A 25,345-nucleotide genomic window follows, 5' to 3' on the forward strand; every position below is an offset into this window, starting at 1 on the left:
AGTATTTTTGCGATAACGATATTCTTGACGATATTAAAAAATACTAAAAAATATATAGAAAATTATTTTTTAGTCTGTATAAATAAATAAAAAATTGTACAACAAAATAAAAATCAATCATGTATCTAAATGTAGTGTAAATTGCAAATCTCAACAGTTGCCAAATACAAAAAAATTACTCTCGACTCTTGAGTATTAGCAAATAATAAAAAAAAAACCATCTCGGGGGTTAGGGTTAGATACATTTTATAGTACAATGTGATCAATCTCATCCACTTTGAGAGCTAAATGTGAGCAAACACCTCACATAACATTTTTCACAGTCAACATGTTTCCACTAGGACATGGAGCAGCCACACAGTTTGAAAATTTGCTGGCTAGGGGTGCTGGGGTCATTTCCCCCTAGTGATTTTTTTTTTCATAAAAGCCCAATTTTGGTGGCCTCTCACACATTCTAATGCTACTATTCCATCATATACACTGATCTTAATGATTCCCTATTTTAATTAATTATTGTAAAGGAGAATAAGGGTATGTTTTATTCAAGGCATCTTATTTTGACAGTCTTCTTGTAAATTCTGTGGTGGATTCTGTGGTTTTATTTTGAAAGTTGCATTTGTATAGCAACAGGAAGTAATCATAGCTTTTTGTGATTAAAACAATTTTAATTGTTAGCTAATGTTAGCTCACGGCTAACAAACCGCATAATAAAACACTGTGTTTGGACTCTGACGGCCCAGACAGGTTGATAGTATTTAGTTCGGCTCGAGCGCACGCAAACGCACACAGAGAGATGATGTGGGGACGGGACTGATACAGACAGCTAGGTTCTTGTTTTGAAGCGCAGTGGGAGGGCAGCTCGGTATATGCAGTGTTTGTGTGAATGCCTGCGCATGTCTCGGAGGAGTGACTGATGGGTGACAGACACTTTGCTGAGCAAGACACAATGCAAAATAACTTCATATAAAGAATAGTGTAGGCTACATATACTTTCAGTAGCTTGAAATGTGACGTTAGACTCTGGCGGGGCGCCACACTCTAAGTCATTAATAGGAAATCCTCACGCCACTACGCAAAGAAGTAGGAATGTTGCCAAGATCATGATATGCTTTTTTTTACCCATAAAAAAAATAAACATGTATAGGTATAATCATGAACGATACAATATGGCACACCCCGAGGGCACAGTTTGTCACATCATACAAATATGGACTCCAGTTACCAAAATGTTTTAGATTAATGTGTTATAGTTGAATACGGAAGCCCATAAAAGCCATGATTGAACATTACATTAGAATGTCAATTTTATCTCATGATCTTGGGTTTGAAAGAGCAACAGCAGTAGCTTTACTCTGTAAAAAGACCAACATTTTCCTAACAAGCCATGTCACGTGAGTTATATGCCCAAAAGACACTGAGTTTTAAAAAATACAATGATAATGATGTATCAGCTATGAGAATACAACAAAACGCATATTCTGAATAAGGATCCTTAAATTGACTTTTTAACCATACTACCAGCATGGCTGTACCGGCGGCAAGGTCAGCTGGCTGGTTGGTTCATTAGTTGATCTTTCAGAGCGCTTTCACAACCCAAAGTTTAGTCTGTTTCAGTCGTCCATTGGTGGCCAATACAGCCGGTCGGAGGCTACTTGCAGAGGATGTCTTGACCCGAACATAATCCGATCCATTTAAAGGAATGAACCAAAACACAGCAGATTATGGCTCCTAATCAAATCTTGAGGTCCCATCATAGCATAAAGATGAAACTTGTGTCCTTCAGCTTCACTGAGCTAATCAATATCAACATATTGCTCAAAATAATGTAAATTTACCTTGGTGGTAGAAGCAGATGGTGGTAGAAGTGCATCAAGGTTTCTCTGATTATTCAGGTGTCGGACCACGGCATGTCAGAAATAATGGATCAACACAATATTGACCTGTAGCGTCAACAGGAGCTCGTTCTGAGCATTTCTTTTCAAATGTGTTTAGTGGAACACCAGAGCAGGATTAATCAGTATAATCAAAGTATCAATTTCACTCTGATTCATCCATCCATCCATTTTCCTCCGCTTATCCGGGCTGGGTCGCGGAGGCGGCAGGCTAAGCAGGGCATTCTTGGCGTCCCTATCCCCAGCCACAAAGTCCAGCTCCTCCTGGGGGACTCCGAGGCGTTCCCAGTCCAGACGAGAGATATAATCCCTCCACAATCTTAAACGGGAAATCAACAGTGCTAATATAATTTTACTGTAATATTACAAAAAGTAGCACCGTATTCATTATGGTAAAGTTCTGGCTACCACAGCTGCTGTTTTTTTAACGTAAAAACAACAGGTTTTTTTTTTATAGTATAGAAGCAGTATGACTAAAAAGAAGTGGGTACAGTGTCTTTGATGTCTTAAAATAATGAGATAATCAAGTTGTCATCTTGTGATAATCCGGGCCTTTGAAAAAAAGTCTGGCTTCTCTGAGCTTCCGTAGGTAAAAGCACTGATGGTCAAAATGGATCTCCGTAAAAAGAGGTGCACTACTTCTGCAGTATATACACATTCGAACACTAATACTATTGTGTTTGACAAGATAAAGCTTCTTGTCACATTCATGAGAGGACAGTAAAATTGAGTGCTGGATTGAATTAAGTTATTGGGTAGTTTGGATTGTATACTGCATGGCAATGTCAAGCTAAGGTCAATGTTTGTTTTACACCCCCCATTCTCTTTAATAAATCATAAAATTGGAGGTGAGAGCGGCAGTGGCGAGGCAGCAGGAAAGCCGATATGCAGAAGGAGGTCTGTGACAGTTTAAATGCTGCAGTAGAGGGGATGAGATTGAAGGATGGGAGAGCAGACGAGGCACAGGAGTCGCAGGGCTTTCCACAAGGCTGTGGTGTAGCCAGCCATTGGGAAAAGGAAGAAAGTCAGGTGTTGCCTAAAAGAACCAATATCCCAAATTTGAGGACCACTGGCACATTGTAGTAGGGCTGCATAATTAATCGAATTTTAATCGTGATCACGATTTTGGCCGCCACTATTAAATTAACCTGATCTACTCCAATATTTCCATTTTAAAATGTGGGCTCTCCTGCATATCTAATCAAGCACTTTCTACACCAGTAGTCCACCAACCACCAGGGGGCAGGGCCGTTTCTCTCCCCTGAAAAAAGCCTGGTTGCTGATTGGATAGAACGCTAAGCAGGATGTGATGTAGTACTCGACGCCACAACAACACGGGCCAAAACATACCTCATCCTGACTGATCATAACTTTTGTCATTAAGAATAACTAGTCCCTGATATATTATATTTATTTACTGACACCTTTACTGAAGAGTTGGGACACTTTTTGAAATGGAATTTATACAGAATGTAATGACTGGCTTATCTTTTTTAACCCATTTAAGCCATGAAAGCATTACCGCATTTCTACCATTAAAACTGGGGGGCGCTGTTGCGTTATTCTATTGTTTTGTAGTATTTGTAGTTTTTTCCACCTATTTTCAGTCTCTTGGCCAATGCAATGCATCAGAATACATGTGGGAGTGTCACAATGCAACATACAACTTTTCGAGAACTTTGAAATCATGGTGAAAGACGACTATAGCGGAGGGAGCTCAGATATAACAGCTATAAGCTCTCAAATACTTTTTGAATTTAATTTCTATCTGCTACAGAGGCTGAAAAATCTATTATTTAGTAGGAAGCGTTGACACTTCTGTTGAATTTCCAGAAAAACTTCAGGTTTTAGGGGGTTATTTTAAAATTGCCCAGGATATATTGGGGTTAAGGTTCTCCGCTTTGTGAAAAAAGTGAGCAAATAATTTTATGTTTGTATGTATAAACAATATAAAATTATTATTATTTTAAAGAATAACTGTTAACGGATAATGGATGTATCTCTAAAAACACTCTTGGAACTTGGAACTGCACAGCGATAAACAATGAAAATGATTTTCTCATGCTGATTAATACAGAACTTTAGTGCAAAAGGTGTTGAAATTATAGAGAAATATTTCCAGCTATAAATTGACTATTTTTTCCTTGTATGTACACAAATACATAGTAATCTGATTCAGACAATAATTCTAACAGTTTATGAAAAGTGTTTCTCGACACACAATGACAAGAAATTTAGGCAGCAGGAAAGCCGATATGCAGAAGGAGGTCTGTGACAGTTTAAATGCTGCAGTAGAGGGGATGAGATTGAAGGATGGGAGAGCAGACGAGGCACAGGAGTTGCAGGGCTTTCCACAAGGCTGTGGTGTAGCCAGCCATTGGGAAAAGGAAGAAAGTCAGGTGTTGCCTAAAAGAACCAATATCCCAAATTTGAGGACCACTGGCACATTGTAGTAGGGCTGCATAATTAATCGAATTTTAATCGTGATCACGATTTTGGCCGCCACTATTAAATTAACCTGATCTACTGCAATATTTCCATTTTAAAATGTGGGCTCTCCTGCATATCTAATCAAGCACTTTCTACACCAGTAGTCCACCAACCACCAGGGGGCAGGGCCGTTTCTCTCCCCTGAAAAAAGCCTGGTTGCTGATTGGATAGAACGCTAAGCAGGATGTGACGTAGTACTCGACGGCACAACAACACGGGCCAAAACATACCTCATCCTGACTGATCATAACTTTTGTCATTAAGAATAACTAGTCCCTGATATATTATATTTATTTACTGACACCTTTACTGAAGAGTTGGGACACTTTTTGAAATGGAATTTATACAGAATGTAATGACTGGCTTATCTTTTTTAACCCATTTAAGCCAGGAAAGCATTACCGCATTTCTACCATTAAAACTGGGGGGCGCTGTTGCGTTATTCTATTGTTTTGTAGTATTTGTAGTTTTTTCCACCTATTTTCAGTCTCTTGGCCAATGCAATGCATCAGAATACATGTGGGAGTGTCACAATGCAACATACAACTTTTCGAGAACTTTGAAATCATGGTGGAAGACGACTATAGCGGAGGGAGCTCAGATATGACAGCTATAAGCTCTCAAATACTTTTTGAATTTAATTTCTATCTGCTACGGAGGCTGAAAAATCTATTATTTAGTAGGAAGCGTTGACACTTCTGTTGAATTTCCAGAAAAACTTCAGGTTTTAGGGGGTTATTTTAAAATTGCCCAGGATATATTGGGGTTAAGGTTCTCCGCTTTGTGAAAAAAGTGAGCAAATAATTTTATGTTTGTATGTATAAACAATATAAAATTATTATCATTTTAAAGAATAACTGTTAACGGATAATGGATGTATCTCTAAAAACACTCTTGGAACTTGGAACTGCACAGCGATAAACAATGAAAATGATTTTCTCATGCTGATTAATACAGAACTTTAGTGCAAAAGGTGTTGAAATTATAGAGAAATATTTCCAGCTATAAATTGACTATTTTTTCCTTGTATGTACACAAATACATAGTAATCTGATTCAGACAATAATTCTAACAGTTTATGAAAAGTGTTTCTCGACACACAATGACAAGAAATTTAGGGATTTCACCATCTACACTCCATAACATCATTAAATGAGTCAGAGAATCTGGAGAAATTGCTTGATTGTATAATACACATTACGTCATGGGCTCAGGAACACTTCAGAAAACTGTTTTCAGTGAACTCAGTTCATCACTGCATCTACAAATTAAGTTAAGACTAGTGAAGGGACCATTAATGTTGAAAGGTAAGTACAGGTTTTGGAGCAACATGCTGCCATGTAGAACCTGATAATGTAATAAATTCCAGATAATGTAATAACCCCGATAATGTAATAAAAATCGGCACTTGAGTCCATTGAAAATGTAATAAAATCTGATAATGTAATAACTTCCCGATAATGTAATAAAGTGCATTTCCCAATAATGTAATAAACTTTTTTACCAATAATGTAATAAAGTATAACATTAATGGAAGGTTATTACATTATCAGGTTAGCCTTCATTTCGCAAGTCCTGATAATGTAATACTTCCCCAATATTGTAATAATTTAACAGCAGACCATCCATTACTTGGGTTCAAGTGGTGATACTGTGTAGGCAACTCTAGCTCAAGAGCTCTAGCGCCACCAACAGGTCAAAGTTGAATGTTTATTAACTTTTGACCCGTTTATTCGTTTTTCACAAGCGAGGTATCCATGACACATGAATGCATTCAACAGTTTCTTGAAATCTAAAGGTGCTTGGTTTTATACTTTATTACATTATTGGTAAAAAAAAGTGTATTACATTATTGGGAAATGCACTTTATTATATTATCAGGAAGTTATTATATTATCAGGTTTTATTACATTTTTAATGACTCAAGTGCAGATTTTTATTACATTATCGGGGTTATTACATTATCGGGAATTAATTACATTATCAGGTTCTACATGCCATCAAGACAATGACTCTTCCAGGGACGTCCCTGTTTATTTCAGTGAAACAATACAAAGACACATTCCAGACGTTATAACAGCATGGCTACAAAGCAAAAGAGTGCAGTCCAGACCTGTCTCCCACTGAAAATGTGCAATATTATGAAACACAAAATATGAAACCCCGGATCGTTGAGCATCTCAAGTTGTCAGTCAGTTAGTGGAGTCAATTTCTAAAGACTTACTGAGTGTTATTAAAAAAAAAGCTGATGCAACACAGTGGTGAACATGCCTCTGTCCCAACTATTTGTGGAATGTTTGGAAGGCATTCAATTCAGAATGATTTACAATAAAATATACAATTTATCAGTTTAACCTTCGTAGGGTGTTTCGTTTTTTTGTTATACAGGAGGTGCTGCTGGGTCTGGTGGACCCATTCCATTTTGGGCCTTTTAATTCAACATAATCAAACTTAAAAAAAATAAAAAAAATACTAGATGATACTTCATCCCAGTTGCAAGTAATATAACTTTGTGACTTCCACTTTTTTCTTCTCATGACTTCCACTTTTTTCTTTGACTTTTTTCTTGTGATTATGACTTTTTTCGTCTCTTTTTGACTTTTTCTCTTGCCTTTGACTTTTTTCTTCCCATTTTGACATTTTTTTCATGGTTTCAACTTTTTCTTCTAATTTTGACTTTTTTCTTGTTATTTTAACTATTTTCTCGTTATTTTGCCTTGTTTTCGTGATTTTCACTTTTTTCTCATTTCTCTTGATTATTTTTTTTCTTCTCATTTTGACCTTTTTTTCATGATTTAGACTTTTTTCTGTCATTTTGACCTTTTTTCCGTGACTTTGACTTTTTTCTTCCCATTTTGACTTTTTTTCTCGTTATTTTAAACATTAAATATATAGTGTTTATTAGGGGTGTGCATTGGCACTGCCCTCACAATTCGATTCGATTATGATTCACCTGGTAACGATTCGATTCAATTCGATTCTACGATGCATTGCGATGCATCACAATTATACTGCACACAACAAGGGACATTTTGCGTCAGTCATGAGGCAATACAAGCAGTCAGATAGGCCTAATAACAATAGATTTTATTGGCTATATTTTGAAAAGATGGCAAAATGAATCTCCTGCCTGAGTTCATCTAAAAGTAAGGAAAGAGAAATGCCTCCTCCTGCCATAAAAAAGGAACCTGCTGAGGTGAAATTTATCAGCTTCAAATTCATCAGCTAAATGTCGACCCCTTGTCCCTGAGGTAGGGAAGACGTTAGCGCTAACCCACCTAGCTAGCTATCGCTAGTTTTCATGACGCAAAAATGTAACGTTAACGAGTCGACTTTAAATAGGCAAATACAATGGTAACTAGGCCTGCAAGCAGGACTGAACGGGACCGAGCCGAGTGGAGCCGTCGGGGGAGGCCATGTCAGCGCAGGCCACGTCGGGTGCGGCGCTGTGGGCTCAGTCCCTATGCGTACCAAATGGTGTGTCTCCTGCCACGGTGCTCCGAGTAGGGGTAAAACATGTCACTTGCTGTTGCCAGCAGGGGGCGCCATGACTGTGTGTCAATCTTGACATGCGGGTGTGTTGTAGGCTGGCCCCGAATCACGTGTGTGAAATTCGGGACAGATTGGACAATGTATGGTCAAGTTATCTAGTCTGGTGTTAGATGGCGAGATGCCATATTTTGGCGCCATGCCACGTCCACATAGTGTGACCGTCGGGAAAGATTTGAATAACTTTTGATCCCAAAGGCCTTGTGATGCTACTGACCAAGTTTTAAGTTGATCGGGTAAAATCTGTAGGAGGGGTTCGTTAAAGTCTGCGAGGTAGAAATGGGCCAAAACGCTGAATGTTGCGATATTCAAACCAGAATGGCGGACTTCCTGTTGGGTTTGAGGTATGGCTCCAAGAGGCTTTTTGGTGCGTCTCCACATGATTCATATGTGTACCAAATGTCTTGTCTGTACATGAAACCTACTGCTGGGGCTAGGTGTAAAACAAGTGAGTTAGTGTAGTCAGCGGGGGGCGCTATGACTGTGTGTCAATATTGACACGTGGGTGTGTTCAGGGCTGGCCCCTCATCACGTGTGTGAAATTTGGGACAGATTGGACAATGTATGGTCACGTTATCCAGTCTGGAGTTAGATGGCGAGACGCCATATTTTGCCGCCCTGCCACGGCCACATACTGTGAAGGTCAGTAAAGGTGTTGATAAGTTAGGTTCCCCAAAGCCTTGTGATTGTACTGACCAAGTTTGAAGTCATTGGGATTAAATGTCTTGTAGGAGTTATGTAAAGTATGCAAGGTGGTCATTTGCTGAAAGGGGGCGTGTATAAAGCATAAGGGGCGGGGCTTTATGAAGTGTTATGATGTAGAAGTGTTAAGGGCTGGACTCTGATGAAGCATGAGAAGTTTGGACTAGATGGGAGAACGTATGGAGAAGTTATAACGGTTTGGTGTTTTATGGCGACAGGCCACATTTTGTCGCCATGCCACGGCCGCATAGTTTGACAGTGGGTAAAGATTTGAATAACTTTTGATCCCAAAGGGCTTGTGATGCTACTGACCAAGTTTGAAGTCATTTGGGTGAAATCTGTATGAGGAGTTTGTTAAAGTATGCGGCGTGGAAATGGCCAAAAACGATGAAGAGTGCGATATTCAATCCAAGATGGCCGACCTCCTGTTCGTTTTGGAGTATGGGTTCTTGAGGCTTTTTGGTGCGTGTTCCCATGATAGACGTATGTTCCAAATTTCGTGTTTGTACGTGAAAAAAGCCTATATCATGAGGCTGTTTTGAAATTTTCTAGGGGGCGCTAGCTGGTCATTTTTCACCGTCCATGCCCGGGAGCAGTAGAATACATAAATTTCATGGGAGATCGACTTATATTCCAAATATGGTGCGTTTTTGAATTTGAGAAAGGGCCGAAATAAGCGATTTATTACCCGGAAAAATAATAATAATAATTCCTTCAATTTCAATAGGGTCCTCGCACCTTCGGTGCTCGGTCCCTAATTACCTATCAATAGTACTTTCTATAAAAACGTAAATGTTAAGTTCTGTCAAATACTACGACATACTTCAGTCACAACATATCAAAACAGCTTGTCCCGCTAGCTTACCTGTGCTGCACATCAACACATGGCTCATTAGAATATTCAAATTAGCCATGTGTTGATGCGCACCTGTCTCGAAGGACGGTTAGCTTTGTGTTTACTGGAACTTTGACAGGGGTGCAAAGGCCACCTTGGCAGTAAATTGAAAATTTTTTCACAGGGCATCAAGGCCAGAGTGTGGGGCAACGACGGCCATGGCTGTCGTGGCCGTTGTGAAATTCCCACCCTAGCCCCCACAACTTTCCACTGGAGGACAGGAAATAAACATAATCGATTATGGCACTTTGCCGCATCGATGCTGAATCGCGCATGCCCCGCATTGCGATGCATCGCCGAATCGATTATTGTTGACACCACTAGTGTTTATATACTTGCCCATTAAATATAAGATAGACAAAGAACAACTGATCACAGTCTGTTATATTTTCATTATAGACAGGGTCAAAGACTTTTGGAATCAGGGTTGTAAAAGTATTTTTATACAACAAAAATTAACCAGCTTAATAATAAATAGATTATTCTAAAGTGGAACACTTTTTTAATCCCATCTCCCCATTTGTCTGTTTGTTTGTGTGTTGTAACGCGTCTTACACCTGTGAGAGGCAGCTGAGCCTGCGAGGAGCCGGAGCAGACAGCTGCATGGATAAAAGTATCTGTTATGTGAAACACTGAGATGGCTCTGTTGTAAAAAGTGCAACGTACATAAAGATAATGCAACGGCTCAAAGCTCTCTACTCAGGACACAACCCGTCAGCTGAGTGAGCACCACACACACACACACACACACAGATATAAAGCAGGGGACTGCTGTAGAAATGCAGGCACGTTTCTCCATGCTTGCATAGTTTGGAGGTGTGGAGGTTAGTGGTGGTAAAATCTATATGGATAACAAATTAAACAAGCAGGACTGAACGGGACCAAGCAGAGTGGAGCTGTCGGGGGAGCTGGCCAAGCTGGGTCCAGCGATCGTCGGCTCCCACCAATTCATATGTGTACCAAATTTCATGTCTCTATGTGAAATCTACTGCTCGGGCTAGGTGTGAAACATGTTACTTCCTGTTGCCAGCGGAGGGCGCTATGACTGTGTGTCAATATTGACATGTGGGTGTGTTCAGGGCTGGACTGGATCAAGTTATGCAGTCTCGTGTTTTATTGTGGGACGCCATATTTTGCCGCCATGCCACGCCCACATAGTGTGACAGTCAGTAAAGCTTTTGATAACTTTTGATCCCAAAGGCCTTGTAATGACTGACCAAGTTTGAAGTCGATCAGGTTAAATCTGTAGGAGTTTGTTAAAGTATGCAACGTGGAAATGGCAAAAAACAGCAGGAAACGCCATTTTTGATCGAAAATGGCTGACTTCCTGTACGTTTTAGGGCATGGTTTCTTGTTACATTTTGGTGCGTCTTCCCATGATACACATATGTACCAACTTTCATGTCTCTACCACGGCCATTCCTGGGACCACTAGAATACGTAAATTTCACTGGAGATTGACGTATATTCCAAATTTGGTGAGTTTTGGAATATGAGAAAGCCCTCAAAAAGGCATTTACTTTTTCAGAAGAAAAATAATAATACCAATTATATTAGGGTCCTCGCACCCTCAGTGCTCGGTCCCTAATAGTAAATTAATGTATTTATGCGTATAAAAAGTTAATATTATAGGTAGCGGACTGGACTTACATGAGTAGTTGGCTTTTTATTCTCATCAGCACTTACAGGAAGCTCTAGAATTGGCTGATTTTTTGTTAAATGTGTGTCAACAATTGGCTCACCCCAGGGTGTGTTTGAGAACATGGAGATAATGAAACTGGTCTCCCCTCAAAAATGTCAGTATAAGGCATTTGTACATGCAGCAAAATATGACTCACATTTTGTTTTAGACTGTTCTCCGCCACCATCTTGTGGACGTAGTAGTGATTTTAAATGGCGGATACAACGCTTGGCGCAGGAGGCAGCAGAGGTGGATGGATTGAACAAAGGGCAGACTTTCACCCAGGAGAACAGGGTTCGTGTCACATGTGAAAACAAAAGTAAATTTCTTCTTCTTTCCTTCTCTAACTTTTTACGTACATTGTAAAAAAAAAAAAAAAGCTGTTGTTTTTTTCGGTAAAAAACTGGCAGCTGTGGTTGTCAGAACTTTACCAATATATATATATATATATTAGCACTGTTGGTTTCCTGTTTAAGATTGACATTTTATTCCATTATTACCATAAAAAATAAAGTTTTTCCATCAAAAGAAACACTGTTCTGCTTATAATTGACAATAAAATACTTTATAAATGCTGCATAAATTAAAGATTTTATCATTAAATATTACAGTATATTTCTGTTAGAGATACGGTGTTTAGTACATTTAACAGTTAGAAAAAGTTATTTTACAAAAAATAAATTGAAAAATGATGGTGCCATCGCCAGTGATCCAAAGAGAGCTTGGCGTCTGCTGCAGCCATGTTTGATCTATAAGAAAACTACAAAACTACAAGCTTCCATCTGTCAAGTAGTACGCGTCATCGTCTTGCCGTCCCTCCCCGTTCTGTGATTGGATCCCTAAAACAGGGCTAAGAAACGGCCGTAGTTTCCAGACAGTTTGGAGGTTCGAAATGAAATCGAGTGTGCAAGGCAGTATACCCAGGCTAAGATTATCCTGCAATTGCATTAAAATCCTTGATTGAGATTTTTCAGCTTAAAATACATAAAAAAAGAATATGAGCTTGGAGTCATTAAGTTCTACAAAATAATTTTACGAAATGAAAACACACTCACTATGGTACACTGTAAAAAATGTTTGTAGATTTTACGGTGAAAAACTGCTAAACCACGTCAGTAAAATAATAAATGAGTTAATTCAGTTTCAGTAACAATGAAACACTGTAAATGTATATATCAGCCAAAACAGTATTTTTTACAGTTGTTTTTTTTAATACATTACTCCACTGTAAAATACACTGTTATATGTATACAAGTCATCACTGTAATTTTTGCATTTATTTTTTGTAAAAAAAACACTTTTTCTAACTGTTAATTGTACTAAACACCATATCTCTAACAAAAATATACTGTAATATTTAATGGTTAAATCTTTAATTTATGCGGCATTTATAAATAATATTTTCTTGTCAATTGTATGGCAAAACTGCATTTCTTTTGATGGAAAAACTTTTTATTTATACAGTAAAAATGGAATAAAATGGCAATCTTAAACGTGAAATCAAGTGCCAATATCTTTTTATCGTATTAAAAAATTTGCACCGTTTTTTTTACAGTGTATGAAATAATTTAATTATGTTGAATTATTGCTCACATGGCTGACAACGAATGAAAGGAAGTTTGAAAAAGTGCTTGAAAATGGTGCACTTGTGGTCAAAATACATAATGCATACTTTGTAGGCATCATCTCAGGATTATTTCTCAGTGAACACCAGAAACCAATAAGGTTTTGATTATGTCACATCATCAAGAAGTAAAATGTATCTTTTTCATGAAAGAACCCAGGAGTATTTGTATATTTTTATTGTGGATTTAAATTCTTTACAATCATTGACCAATTCTCTATGTTACTGTTTGTTAATAAACTATTTTTAGGATTCAAGATTAGGCAGTTATATATTTATTTCTGTTAAATTATGGAGAACCCCTTTAACCAGACGTTGTTTTGGGAGTATATATTAGTATTATCTGAATTAAATGGTTTCTCTGTTTAAATGTGTTCATGAGACTTGGTCGCTTTTCTTTTCACCTCCCCCACCCATCACCTCCATCTTTTCTTAGAAAGCTCGAGAGTTCTCACTTCCTCCCTTTTCACTTAACTTCTCACAGAAATCACACATATACTCGTTTTGTGTGCTGCCCCATCCCCCACCTACTCCCATTCTTTCTCTTTCTCTTTCTCCCTCACACACACACACACACACACACACACACTCTTTCATTCTTTCTCTTTCTCCCTCACACACACACACACACACACACACACACACACACACACACACACACACACACACACACACACACACACTAAAAAATATATTTTCTCTTTTTTAAAGTGTGCCAAAAGTAAGAGTAGAAAACAAACCACTTTTGTTTTATTTTTAACCCATAAGAACCCAGACCTACTGATCCCTAAAGGAAAATTATGGGGGATATACCACAGACCAAAATAAAAAAATACCACATAGAAAACATTTTTTATGTTTTTTTTAAATACTACTCCTAAATGTCATATCTGTTGTGTGACATATATGTTACATTGGGCATTTATGGAACATATGTTCATGATATTTCTTTTTTAAAAATTAAAAAAAACTAGACACCTTTTCTGCTTTTTTTGTTGCATCTCCACAACATATATCAAAATTGTGACAGGATAGGATAGGATTATTTTTGTTTGTATTTGGTCAAATGTACTTTAAATTGAACAGCAGAGCATATATTAATTTAAAATAATTTAAAAAGTGAAAATAATTGAGTGGCCTATTACCATTTTTGTTACTGTGACAAATACGTCACACCAGGTTTTCGAATTTAGGTTAAAAGCCTGATGTGACATATCCATCACAGCAATATTTTTGTTACTTGTTTTTTATGAATTTGTTCAGGAAATATGGTAAAAACAGGTTAAATGCAATACAGGACATTAACGGATGATTGCCCTGATTATGTCTGATTATTTACTGCGAGTAAGACTACGCATTAGGGGTGGATTGGTACAATTCATGTTTTGGTTCATATCACCGTTTTCTGGGTCATTGCTTTTTTCTTTTTCTATTTATTCGGCAATTAATGTCTTTGCTTGAACAAAATTTAAAAATAAAAAACTTGCAGCATACTAATCTGTGTATCATTCGTTCTTTCCATTTTCAATTGGCATCAAAAATCAAATAATGGTTATTTTGTTATTTGTTTTTTATTATACCACAAAAAAACGAAAAAAATGTTTTTTACGTGACCCGGAAAGTGATCACTCACCTCTCCATAGTCAAACCAGCCGAACTTATATAATGTCGTGCGCCCATATTGTGATATTTAAGGTAAATTCATTGAAACTGCTCTAAGCAAGCTGACATGAAGGATAAACACTGTACTGTCATTCTTTTTCACGTTTTTTCCCGCACAAAACTCTTACCTGCAGAGAGGAGATGAAGTATTGACTTGACCATGTGATATAATTAAGTTGTGTGGCGCCGAAAATGCTATTATATTCCACAGTGACAAGTCCTTTAAGTTTGTGAATAGATACCTGAGGTCCTCTGGAATGTACCTGAAGTGGAATTAGCGACTGGAAACGGACACTTTAATTTTAACTTTTTTTTAAAAATATAATGTTACTGTACAGTCTTTATCCAAAGGCGTTTTATTAAAAAAAAACCCCACAGTGAACAGTTCTGTGAATATGATTGATTATTTTATGATTTTCATGTTATTGTCTGCTGTCTAGGTTTTGTCAAGTGGACGTAACACATGCAATTAATGTTCTGTCCATATTTATCTGGTATTTGGGCCTGGTTGTGTAACACTTTATTCTGAAAACTGAAAACCGCACGTCGACACAACAAATACATTTTTGGCGTGACACAATTTGATTACTTCACGTGGTCAAGTTAATACATCATCTCCTCTCTGCGGGTAAGAGTTTTATACTGAAAAAAAGTGAGAAAGAATGACAGTAAAGTGTTTATCTTTCACGTCAGCTCGCTTGGAGCAGTTTCAATAAATGAACCATAAATATCATAATACAGGTCACTACATTATATAGTGACGGCTTGTTTGACTACGGAGAAGTGAGTGGCGGCTCACTTGACTGCAGTCAAACTTCCGGGTCACATAATTAATATACTAATTAATATAATAATTAAGAAGAGTAAGAACGAGTCCATAAAAGTCTCCAATAACACTAGAAAAAGTCGCTGGATTTGTCTCTAGTCGCTAAAAAAAAAAAAAGTCCCTAAGGGGGGGCTGAAAAGTCGCTAAATATAGCAACAAAGTTGCTAAGTCAGCAACACTGCTTCGCCGGCTTTTACAAATGGCGCATGTTGTTGTGGCGTCGAGTACTATGTCACATCCTGCTTAGCGTTCTATCCAATCAGTAACCAGGCTTTTCTTAGGGGAGAAAAACGGCAGTGTAGAAAGTGCTTGATTAGATATGCAGGAGAGCTGCATTTTAAAATGGAAATATCACCGACGATCAGGTTAAATTGAATCGTGACTGCCAAAATTGCGATCACGAGTAAAATTCGATTAATTGTGCAGCCCTAGTGGTCCGGTACAACTCCATCACACCATATTATATATATATATATATATATATATATATATATATATTCTACGCTCATTCTTAAATAAGACCCCAAGAAATTCCTTCAATTGGGCCAGTAACTGTCTCCCAACCCAAAGATGGCACTGCACCGTTTTCCAGCACAGAACCATGGTCTCAGACTTGAGCTGAAATGAACCGTACAACACAAACATGCCCCAAATTGTGACCGGCGAACCAAATACTTTTTTCCCGAACCAATTTTTTCCCGTAAAGCTGTTCCATCCCTGCTAAGCATATTATGTTTGAGCTCTACAAACAGTCTAAACATGTATAACATCAGTGTAGGCTGGAAGTTTAAAGATAAGTGTGTTGTAACTATTGATATTCATTTGAAATGCTCTAGTGAAGTTTGAAAGTCAGTGTGGTAGATTCATTTTGGCTTTGTGCAATTACACAAGTGAAATTGGAGCTGAAGCTTTCCAGGTTCCCTAAGCAGTTACTGAGTGATTACATTACATAAACACACTTATACACTGTCATAAATTGACAGATTTGAGGCAGTGAGTAGGAGTGTTTTGAGAGTAATAATGTTTAACAGAAATAATGTGCAGTTCTTGCCTGATAAATTGATATATTAGGGGTTGTCAGTTACAGGATTTCTGGCTCTAAGAGGAAACCTGTCTTTTGACTTGTGAATTATGAGACTTTAAGGTTCAGTGTCCACCACAACTAATTTATTCTGCTGCCCACATAATGCTACTGCAGAATAACTCATCCACTTTTTTCAATCACTGCAGTAAATTGTTTACAGTAATTGAAGCAAACAATCACCGGGATTTATATATCTAGAAGCTTGAGATTTATATCACGCTCCCTGCTGAGAAACAGCAAACTGTGGCTGCTTGATTGTGCTGGATTATTGTGTTTATAAGAAGATAAATCATATCTACAATAAGCTGGAAAATTAACGTTGACATTTTTTCTGGTTGCAACAATAAAACAGTGTGATGCAGGCGTTCAAATTAAAATCACAATGTTGTGTGGGTGTGTGACATAATAAATATTTTATCAGGAAAGCAAGACAGTGCTTTAATATACTGTCAGCAAAAAGCTTTGATATCAAACTTCAAATCAAACTTTATTTATATAGCGCTTTTCATACATAGAAATGTAACACAAAGTGCTTTACAAAGAATAAGGATAAAAACAGACAATAAAAATGACAAAACCCACCCCTCCCTCCCCCACATACACATCTGTATGTACACACACATGCACATAGACACGCACGCACACAAGCACACACTCAGACTCGCACACAGCACATATTGATTGACAGTGTAGAGACATGGCAAGGCACCGAGGATCCAGATGAGGAAAAAGCAACCTGTGGGAGCATCCACACTGAGAGGTGACAGAGCCCACAGCCATAGAGGACGCCGTCACAGAGACCACCAGGACCTGGGTAGACCGGGGCGGACTCCACACATGGTGCAGAGCCGCCTAGTCCCCCGGTCCAGGTAATCTCCAAGACCACATCCCCACGGGCAGACTGAAAACACACCCCTCAGTGAGGAGGCCCCCATGAGGGAACACTGGAGCTAAAAACTAAAAGACTAAAAGACAACAGGACAGGATAAAAACTAAAAGACTAAAAGAAAACAGGACAGGATAAAATCTTAAAAGACTAAAAGACATCAGGACAGGATAAAAACCAAAAGCCAAAAAAACATCAGGACAGGATAAAAACTAAAAGACTAAAAAACATCAGGACAGGATAAAAACTAAAAGACTAAAAGACATCAGGACAGGATAAAAACTAAAAGACTAAAAGACAGCAGGACAGGATAAAAACTAAAAGACTAAAAGACATCAGCACAGGATAAAAACTAAAAGACTAAAAGACAACAGGACAGGATAAAAACTAGAGTAATCAGTTAAAAGCTAGACCAAACAGGTGGGTCTTGAGCCTCCTTTTAAAACATCAACAGTCTCTGCGGTCCTGATGCTCTCTGGCAGGCTGTTCCATAGGCGCGGGCCATAATGGCTGAATGCAGCCTCCCCGTAGGTTTTAGTTTTTACTCTTGGAATAATTAAAAGGCCGGTGCCAGAGGACCTCAGGACCCACGAGGGTTGATATGATAAAAGCATATCCGATAGATAAAATGGCCCAAGACCGTTAAGACATTTAAAAACTAATAAAAGAACCTTAAAATCGATCCTAAAACACACGGGGAGCCAATGCAGTGATTTTAAAACCGGTGTAATGTGCTCCCGCCCTCTGGTCCTCGTCAGCACGCGTGTGGCTGAGTTTTGTAATAATTGTAGGTTGTGGATGCTCTTTTTGGGAAGACCAGAGAGCAGGGCATTACAATAGTCTAAACGACAAGAGATAAAAGCATGCATCAGCACCTCCGTGTTGGCCTGGGAGAGAAACGGGCGGACTCTGGCTATGTTCTTAAGATTATAAAAACCTATCTTTGTTATATTTTTTATGTGTGGAATAAAATTGAGCTCAGAGTCGAAAATGACGCCCAGGTTCTTTACACATTTTTAAGTTGTAAAATCTTGTAGTTTTGGTAAAAGTTTCTCTCTCTTGCCTTCAGGACCGATTACTAAAACCTCTGTTTTGTCCTGGTTGAGCTGTAAGTAGTTCACTGCCATCCATGACTTGATATCTAAAATACAGTTTAAAAGGGAATCAATTGGCTCTGTGTCATCAGGAGACACGGCAATGTACAGCTGTGTGTCATCAGCGTAGCTGTGGAAGCTGATGCCGTGTCTCCTGATGACATCCCTAAGGGGAAGCATATACAGATTAAAAAGAATTGGACCTAAAATTGACCCTTGGGGAACCCCACACTTGATTTCATGTGTTCTGGATGAGCATGTATCCATACTTACAAAGAAACTTCAATCTGAGAGATAAGAACTGAACCAGTTAAAAACACTACCAGAGAGGCCGACCAGGGTTCGGAGTCTGTTTAATAAAATGTGATGGTCTACTGTATCAAAGGCGGCGCTGAGATCCAGTAGAACCAAGACTGTTAATTTCTGTGAATCTAAATAACACCTGAAGTCATTTAAAATCTTTAAAAGAGCTGTCTCGGCACTGTGGTTCATTCTAAAACCAGATTGATATTTCTCTAAAATGTTGTTTCTATTTAAAAAATCATTTAACTGGTTAAAAACCAGTATTTCAAAAATTTTACTTAAAAATGGTAAGTTGGATACAGGCCGTTTTTATAGCCAGATTGTAGCCGGCTCACTGGCCTTCTCTGAGAAGTCAGAAATAATTCAAGCATACCATTCAATCACTAAAATTCATGTGTATATCATACTCTTATGTTCAGGAATGCAAGTAAATAACTATAATTTGACATCTTAATCAAGAAATAATAATGTACTTTAATATTTTCAGGTTTTTTTTGTAAAACAGTAAATTTGAAAATTCAGGGATAACAAGAATAATTATATTTCAGCAATAAAAATATAATTTTGGTAACCATTACAGAAACATAAACAATGATTTTGGAAATTACTAGTGCTGTGAATTTAGGATAGCTGTGGCCTAAACTGGTGGTCTGATGCGTTACACTCGTCGCCATCTTGTGCCGCCATCTTGTTTCTGATACGGGGAGTAGACCTTATCTGGACTGTCGAGGAGCGAGAGTGATCTAATCACAAATGGTGTGTGTTGTTGACGGGTAGAGTACTACGTCACATTCCGCTTAGCGATCTATCCAATCAGTAACCAGGCTGTTTTCAGAGGAGAAAAAAGAACCTGCTCTTCAACAGGGACTAAAAAAGTCCCGACAAAAGCTGGCTCCGGACTGCTCGTATTCAAATTAGGGGCGTTTCGGCAAGTGAGACCCGCGTCATTCCAGGTATTGTCCGGCTATTACCCGGTAGTGGAAATAGCCCTTTAGCTAGCTTTGAAACATCTCTTCAGAGACCTTTGGGTGGCTGGTAGTTGCTAAATTTGAACAATAAATTCTTATACATCATTTATTATTTCCGTTTGTGTCAACCCTTACCTTAGATATATTTTGTTTACAGTCTTCCTCAGCTCCTAATATGTTTTGCTGCTGCTTACAGGCTACTTAAAAAAATAAATATTGTAACTCATTCATAATTTTCATACTGTTCTACCTTGGCAACATTTTCAGCCTACATTTGAGAAGGCTTAAGCTAGCTAATAATAGCTAATAACTCCAGTTCTGTAATTCTTCCTGACAGACTGACGGATCCACATTTATTGCCTGAGCTGCCTCACTGAGTTCTTCACTACTCTGCACAATTCTTATTGCACAATCACATTATCTCCAGACTCTTGCAACTGTGATGTCTTGCATGCACTTTATGATTAAATAAATGTACTCACTACAATGAAGCAGCACATCAACCTTAACAGCCAGTTATTTCCACAGCTGTAAGGTGAGTTCAAGTTAAATGGCAAATCAACACTGTGGCAAATGCTGCATTGCTCTGTGTGGGCTGGAACTTTCCAGATTATTGTACTGCTGGCTGCTCCCCAATCACTAGTGTTTGCCTTTTGAACATTTCAAACAGGTTGAATGATTTGTTTTTGTGTGTGTTTATGTAATACAGCTAATGCTAGATATCTGTAAATCCCTTTCAGGATGGCCGTGTGTCCTTTATTGGCCACCAGCTTGGCGGTGTATCCTTCTCGCCCAACAGCCGCGACCAGCAGGTCAAGTTCGCCCGTGCTGTCCAGATCACCTACTACCTCCGCAACCACGGACCAGTGGTGCAGGATGCCATTGCTGAACGCTGGGAGAACGAGTTCTGTGCCCTGGTTAGCCGGCTGTCCACGGGCGAGATGCCCCACACACCCGACCAGCTCCACATCCAGTCGCTCACCTCCTTCAGCCTGTGGCGGGACTTCCACCAGACGGGTGTGCTGGCCAAGGGGGAGGTGCTGGTCAGCCTGGTGCTGGTGCTCCTGGCCGCCACCATCTCTAGCTCCATGAGGGACTGCTTGAGAGGAAAGCCATTCCTGGGCCTGCTGGGCGTGTTGACCATCTGCATTGCCAATGTGACAGCCGCAGGGATCTTCTTTATATCGGATGGGAAGTTCAATTCCACGCTGCTGGGAATCCCATTCTTTGCCATGGGTGAGTGGGAGACACTGACTGTGTTTTTTGTGTGTACATGTGTGTAGTGGTGGGCTTATTAGGGGTTGACACTCAATCAAATCAAATCAAAATTACTTTATTTATCCCCGAGGGGAAATTCAATTAGTCTGGTAGAATCTATGTTAGAATGAGACAGCCTGATGGCTGTAGGAGAGAAGGATCTTTTGTATCTCTTCGTCCTGCAACGGAGAGAGAGGAGCCGTCCACTGCAGTTTTTTTGGTCCATAAAGGTTTTTTGTAGCGGATGATCTGGGTATTTCAGGATGGCCTGGAACATGTTGACAGGTCATCTCTCCACCACTTTCTCCAGTGTGTCCAACCTGGCTCCAACCACAGAACCAGCTCTTTAGACCAGTCTGTCCAACCGCCTTGCATCTCTGTGTCTGATGCTGCCTCCCCAGCAGACTGCAGCATAAAACAACACACTACCACCACGGACTGATAAAACACCTGCGGCATTTTACTACAGATGTCCAGAGATCTAAGCTGCCCCTTTTTGTAGAGAACGTCTGTGTTTAGGGACCAGTCCAACTTATTATCCAGGTATACACCTAGATACTTATAACTTGGCACCACCTTGATGTCCACCCCACAGGTATTCACTGGCTGAAGAGGGGGCTTGAACCTGTGGGAATCTATGATAATTTCCTTAGTGTTTGAGGTGTTCAGTAGGAGATTGTTCTTGTGACTCTAGTCATTGAAGGCTTTTATCAGATCCCTATATTCAGATTCCTGTCCATTCCTTATACACGCCACAATAGCAGTGTCGTCCGAGTACTTCTGGATGTGGCAGGACTCAGAGTTGTATTTGAAGTCCGCTGTGTACAGTGTGAACAGGAATGGAGCCAGAACAGTCCCTTGTGGAGCCCCACACACTCACATCAGTTTGATTGGGAAAGTGATTAGCATAATTGTGATGGGCTTTTCCTTGGAGAGGATGCCGGCAGTTCATTGTAGTTGTTGCATATGTGTCTATATCTGTGTGTTACTGTGGAGCTTACAGCTGCATTTGTGAAACACATTCTTTGGTCAGAAGATTTCCTATTTTTTTCCATGTGATTGATTATGTATGGTTTTTCATTATTTGACTGAACTTAAAGTGATGTTATCCTCACTGTATTTGTTAATAAGCTCTATCTAACAGTATCAACTGCAAGAGGAGCAACACAAGGGCATAAAATCCTGAAGTACTGTGTGGGGTATAAACTCCTGGAATTTATTAAGAAGCCTCATATAACCCCGATTCCAAAACGTTGGGACGTTGTTGATTTTATTTTTCCTTATCTTTCCTTTATGTTCCTTAACTGCTTTTCCGAACTCCTGATCCCAGCTGACATTGGGTGAGAGGTGTGGTAGACTCTGGACAGCTTGCCACACTATCACCGGGCTGACACATAGAGACAGACAACCATTCATGCTTTCATTCACTCCTACCGGCAATTTAGAGTCTAGTTTAGAGAACCTAAACTGCATGTTTTAGGACTGTGGGAGGAAGCCGGAGGACCCGGATAGAACTCCAGAGGAAGAGCTGCAAGCCAGATATGAACCCGGCACCTCTTGCTGTAAGACGAGAGTGCTTACAACTACATCACTGCGTAGTCCAATCATTGGCAACTCCTTAGCAACCTACAGTTGAATAAAGCACAAAGACATATTTATTTCAGGCATTTTGTTTTTATTTACATTTTACACAGCTAACTATTTTGGAATTTAGGTTGCAGATTTAACCCTCTGGAGTCACCAAAAGCGCCAAAGCATGACTTCTTCATCATATCCAGACAAGAAAACAAAGCAGCATGCCTGCAAGCCCTATTGTAAATTTACCTCTAAAGATCTGGCTGTAAACTCCATGAGGCCAGTTTCAGTTTGATGATGATATACCAAGTAAAACTGGAGACAAGCTCAAATATATTTTGCATAAAATGATAGAACTGGATGTAACCCTCTTATATGTTATATTTGCAACCTTTGTTCACATTTGCAACATTTAAAATTCTTTATCGAGCATGATAGTGTTTTGAAAGTAAAAAAAGAAATCAAAATCGCATTTTATGTTGGACTAAAGGACTAAAAAAAATGACTAAAAAAGACACAAAATGACAAAAAAAACCACAAAACATTTGTAGAATAAAAATCTATCTGGTTAACAAGGGAGCATGCAACACCTAATGAAGCTGCCTATCTCCATCAGTGAAATTTGTAATTATTTGTTCTCTTCAATGAACGTTCTCATCAAATTTATTTATTTATTTTCACAATTTAAATTAATAACATTTGAAAACTCTGTAGACTGTTAATATCTTACTTCTCTCTCTGCCTCATACCTTTTCCTTTTGTCCTATCTTTGCTTCTTCAGATATACTTTGGCCATTGAAACTACTGTATATCTTGCATTTCTTCCCTGTGTGCTCCTAAGGTCACTGGATCCCTTGGGCTTCGGCGCAGTTCTGCTGCAGGCCAGCTGACATAACTGAAGTTTAAGTAAGACTCAGGAACAGGAGGCTGGATCAGCTCCCTGTGACCTAGAGGCAGCAGAGGAGAGGAGAGGAGAGGAGGGGGTGTGAGTGTGTGATGGAGGCGTGGGGTGGTGAGAGAGGCTAACAAGGAAAGTCAAGGAGAGAAGAGCGAGGAGAAAAATGTATGTGATGTATAGGAGTGAACAAAAGGACGGCGAAGAAGAAGGAACAGACAGAGACAGATAAAAAGGGACGAGGCAGAGGAGAGGGGAAGAGAAAAAGAAAGTCACAGAGAGGGGAGGAGGAGGAGAAGGGCGAAGGAGATGGAGAGGACTTGATTAAGTCTGTAATTTCATGTGACAGCACCTCAGAGGCAGCAGATGTCCACCCTCCTCTTGGGAGGTCCTGACTGAGACACACCCCTATCACTATATCAACGCCAGATCAGAGCAGACACTGAGAACTCAAATGGATACTGATACTCTAAGCTGTAACGGCAGTGTGGCGCCCCCTGTTGAGATGTTATCATCAGGTTACATTGAAAAGCTTATTTATGACAATTATGGTTTTGTTTATTAACCCTTTGATGCAAAACAGATAAACACCTTCTAATGGACAACATGGGTCAAAAATGACCCACGTTCATCTCCCATGTTATTTCATGGTAAATGGTAAATGGACCTGGACTTATATAGCGCTTTTCTAGTCGCTTTGCGACCACTCAAAGCGCTTTACACTACAGACTGCACACTCACACACACATTCATACTGGTGGCAGAGACTACCCTAAACGGTGCCACGTGCCACCATTGGGAATTCATTTACACACCGATGAACGCAGCATCGGGAGCAATTTGGGGTTTAGTATCAAGGATACTTCGACATGTAGGCTGCGACGGTCAGAGATCGAACCACCAACCCTTCGGTTGGGGGCCAACCGACTCTACCAACTGAGCCACAGCCGCCCCCATGCGGCTCATGCTCGCTGTGTGTTTGAATATCTTTTTTTAAATTTATTACAATAGATCATTATATCCATTTTCCTTTCATACTTTATGCAGAAAAATAGTCTTTGTATTATTCAAGTTTACACACATGGGTCAAACATGACCTTGTGCATTAGAAGCATAGTGATACAAAAAGTGATACACTACATTAACAATTTGAGTATATGTATTATTTTTGTCTTCTTTTAAGGTTTAACTTTAAAATAGTATTCAGAAACACAAGATTGCATGGGAAAATCACATATTTCAACATTTGAGACTTATTAGAGCCACCAAATAATAATTTCCTTTGGAAAAACACCAATTTAACAAAATAGATTAGTTAATATTTTTGTCTTCTTTGTCAGGTCTTAAATTGGTTAGAAGCATAGTGATACAAAAAGGGTTTTTATTCCAAAAGTAAGAAATGAAAATGAAAAATTAGGACAAGTTGATTGAGGAAAACCTGGAATACTGAATGATGAAATTAATTTATTGCAAAGATATGGAAAATAAAAACTCAGTCGGGTCACTTTAGACCCATGTTGTGCATCAAAGGGTTAAGGTTTTCGTTTTTTTTTGCAATAATAGAAGCAATTCAAAGAAACAGCAGCAATGCCATGAAAAAAGTTATTGTGGTTGTTTTTAACATCATATGAGGGAGTTAGTGACTCCATAGAACCCTTTTTGGTACTAGACCAGGGGTCAGAAACCTTTACTAACTAAAGAGCCATTGTTGGCCAAAAAAAGAAAAAAATATCATAATGGAGCCGCATACATTATTTTGAGCCTTACTATGAAGATGAAACAGCCCACTGAGTCTAAATGAATCTACCCATAATACTAATAGGTCATAAAGTACTGAAGATGGTGATGAACTACATCTAGCACATATGATGCCTCTGACAGATTTAATTTCACATCATATTACACATTAATTATTGATCTACTTTATTGTGAATATTTAAACCAACAGTGTTATTTTTGCTT

At 39.0% G+C, this 25,345-nt stretch overlaps 1 protein-coding gene across 1 annotated transcript in view; it reads left to right on the top strand.

Moving 5' to 3' along the window:
- The window catches only part of ptchd4 (patched domain containing 4), a 96,094-nt gene that overhangs the window by 8,518 nt on the left and 62,231 nt on the right, over positions 1 to 25,345 (top strand). The window contains exon 2 of the mRNA XM_059357186.1: positions 20,397 to 20,892. Within this exon, the coding sequence (XP_059213169.1) occupies positions 20,397 to 20,892 (496 nt within the window). The remainder of the gene's footprint in view (positions 1 to 20,396; positions 20,893 to 25,345) is intronic.

This window comes from Centropristis striata, chromosome 18 (genome assembly GCF_030273125.1).
Source record: "Centropristis striata isolate RG_2023a ecotype Rhode Island chromosome 18, C.striata_1.0, whole genome shotgun sequence".
In the NCBI taxonomy this organism is placed as follows: Eukaryota; Metazoa; Chordata; class Actinopteri; order Perciformes; family Serranidae; genus Centropristis; species Centropristis striata.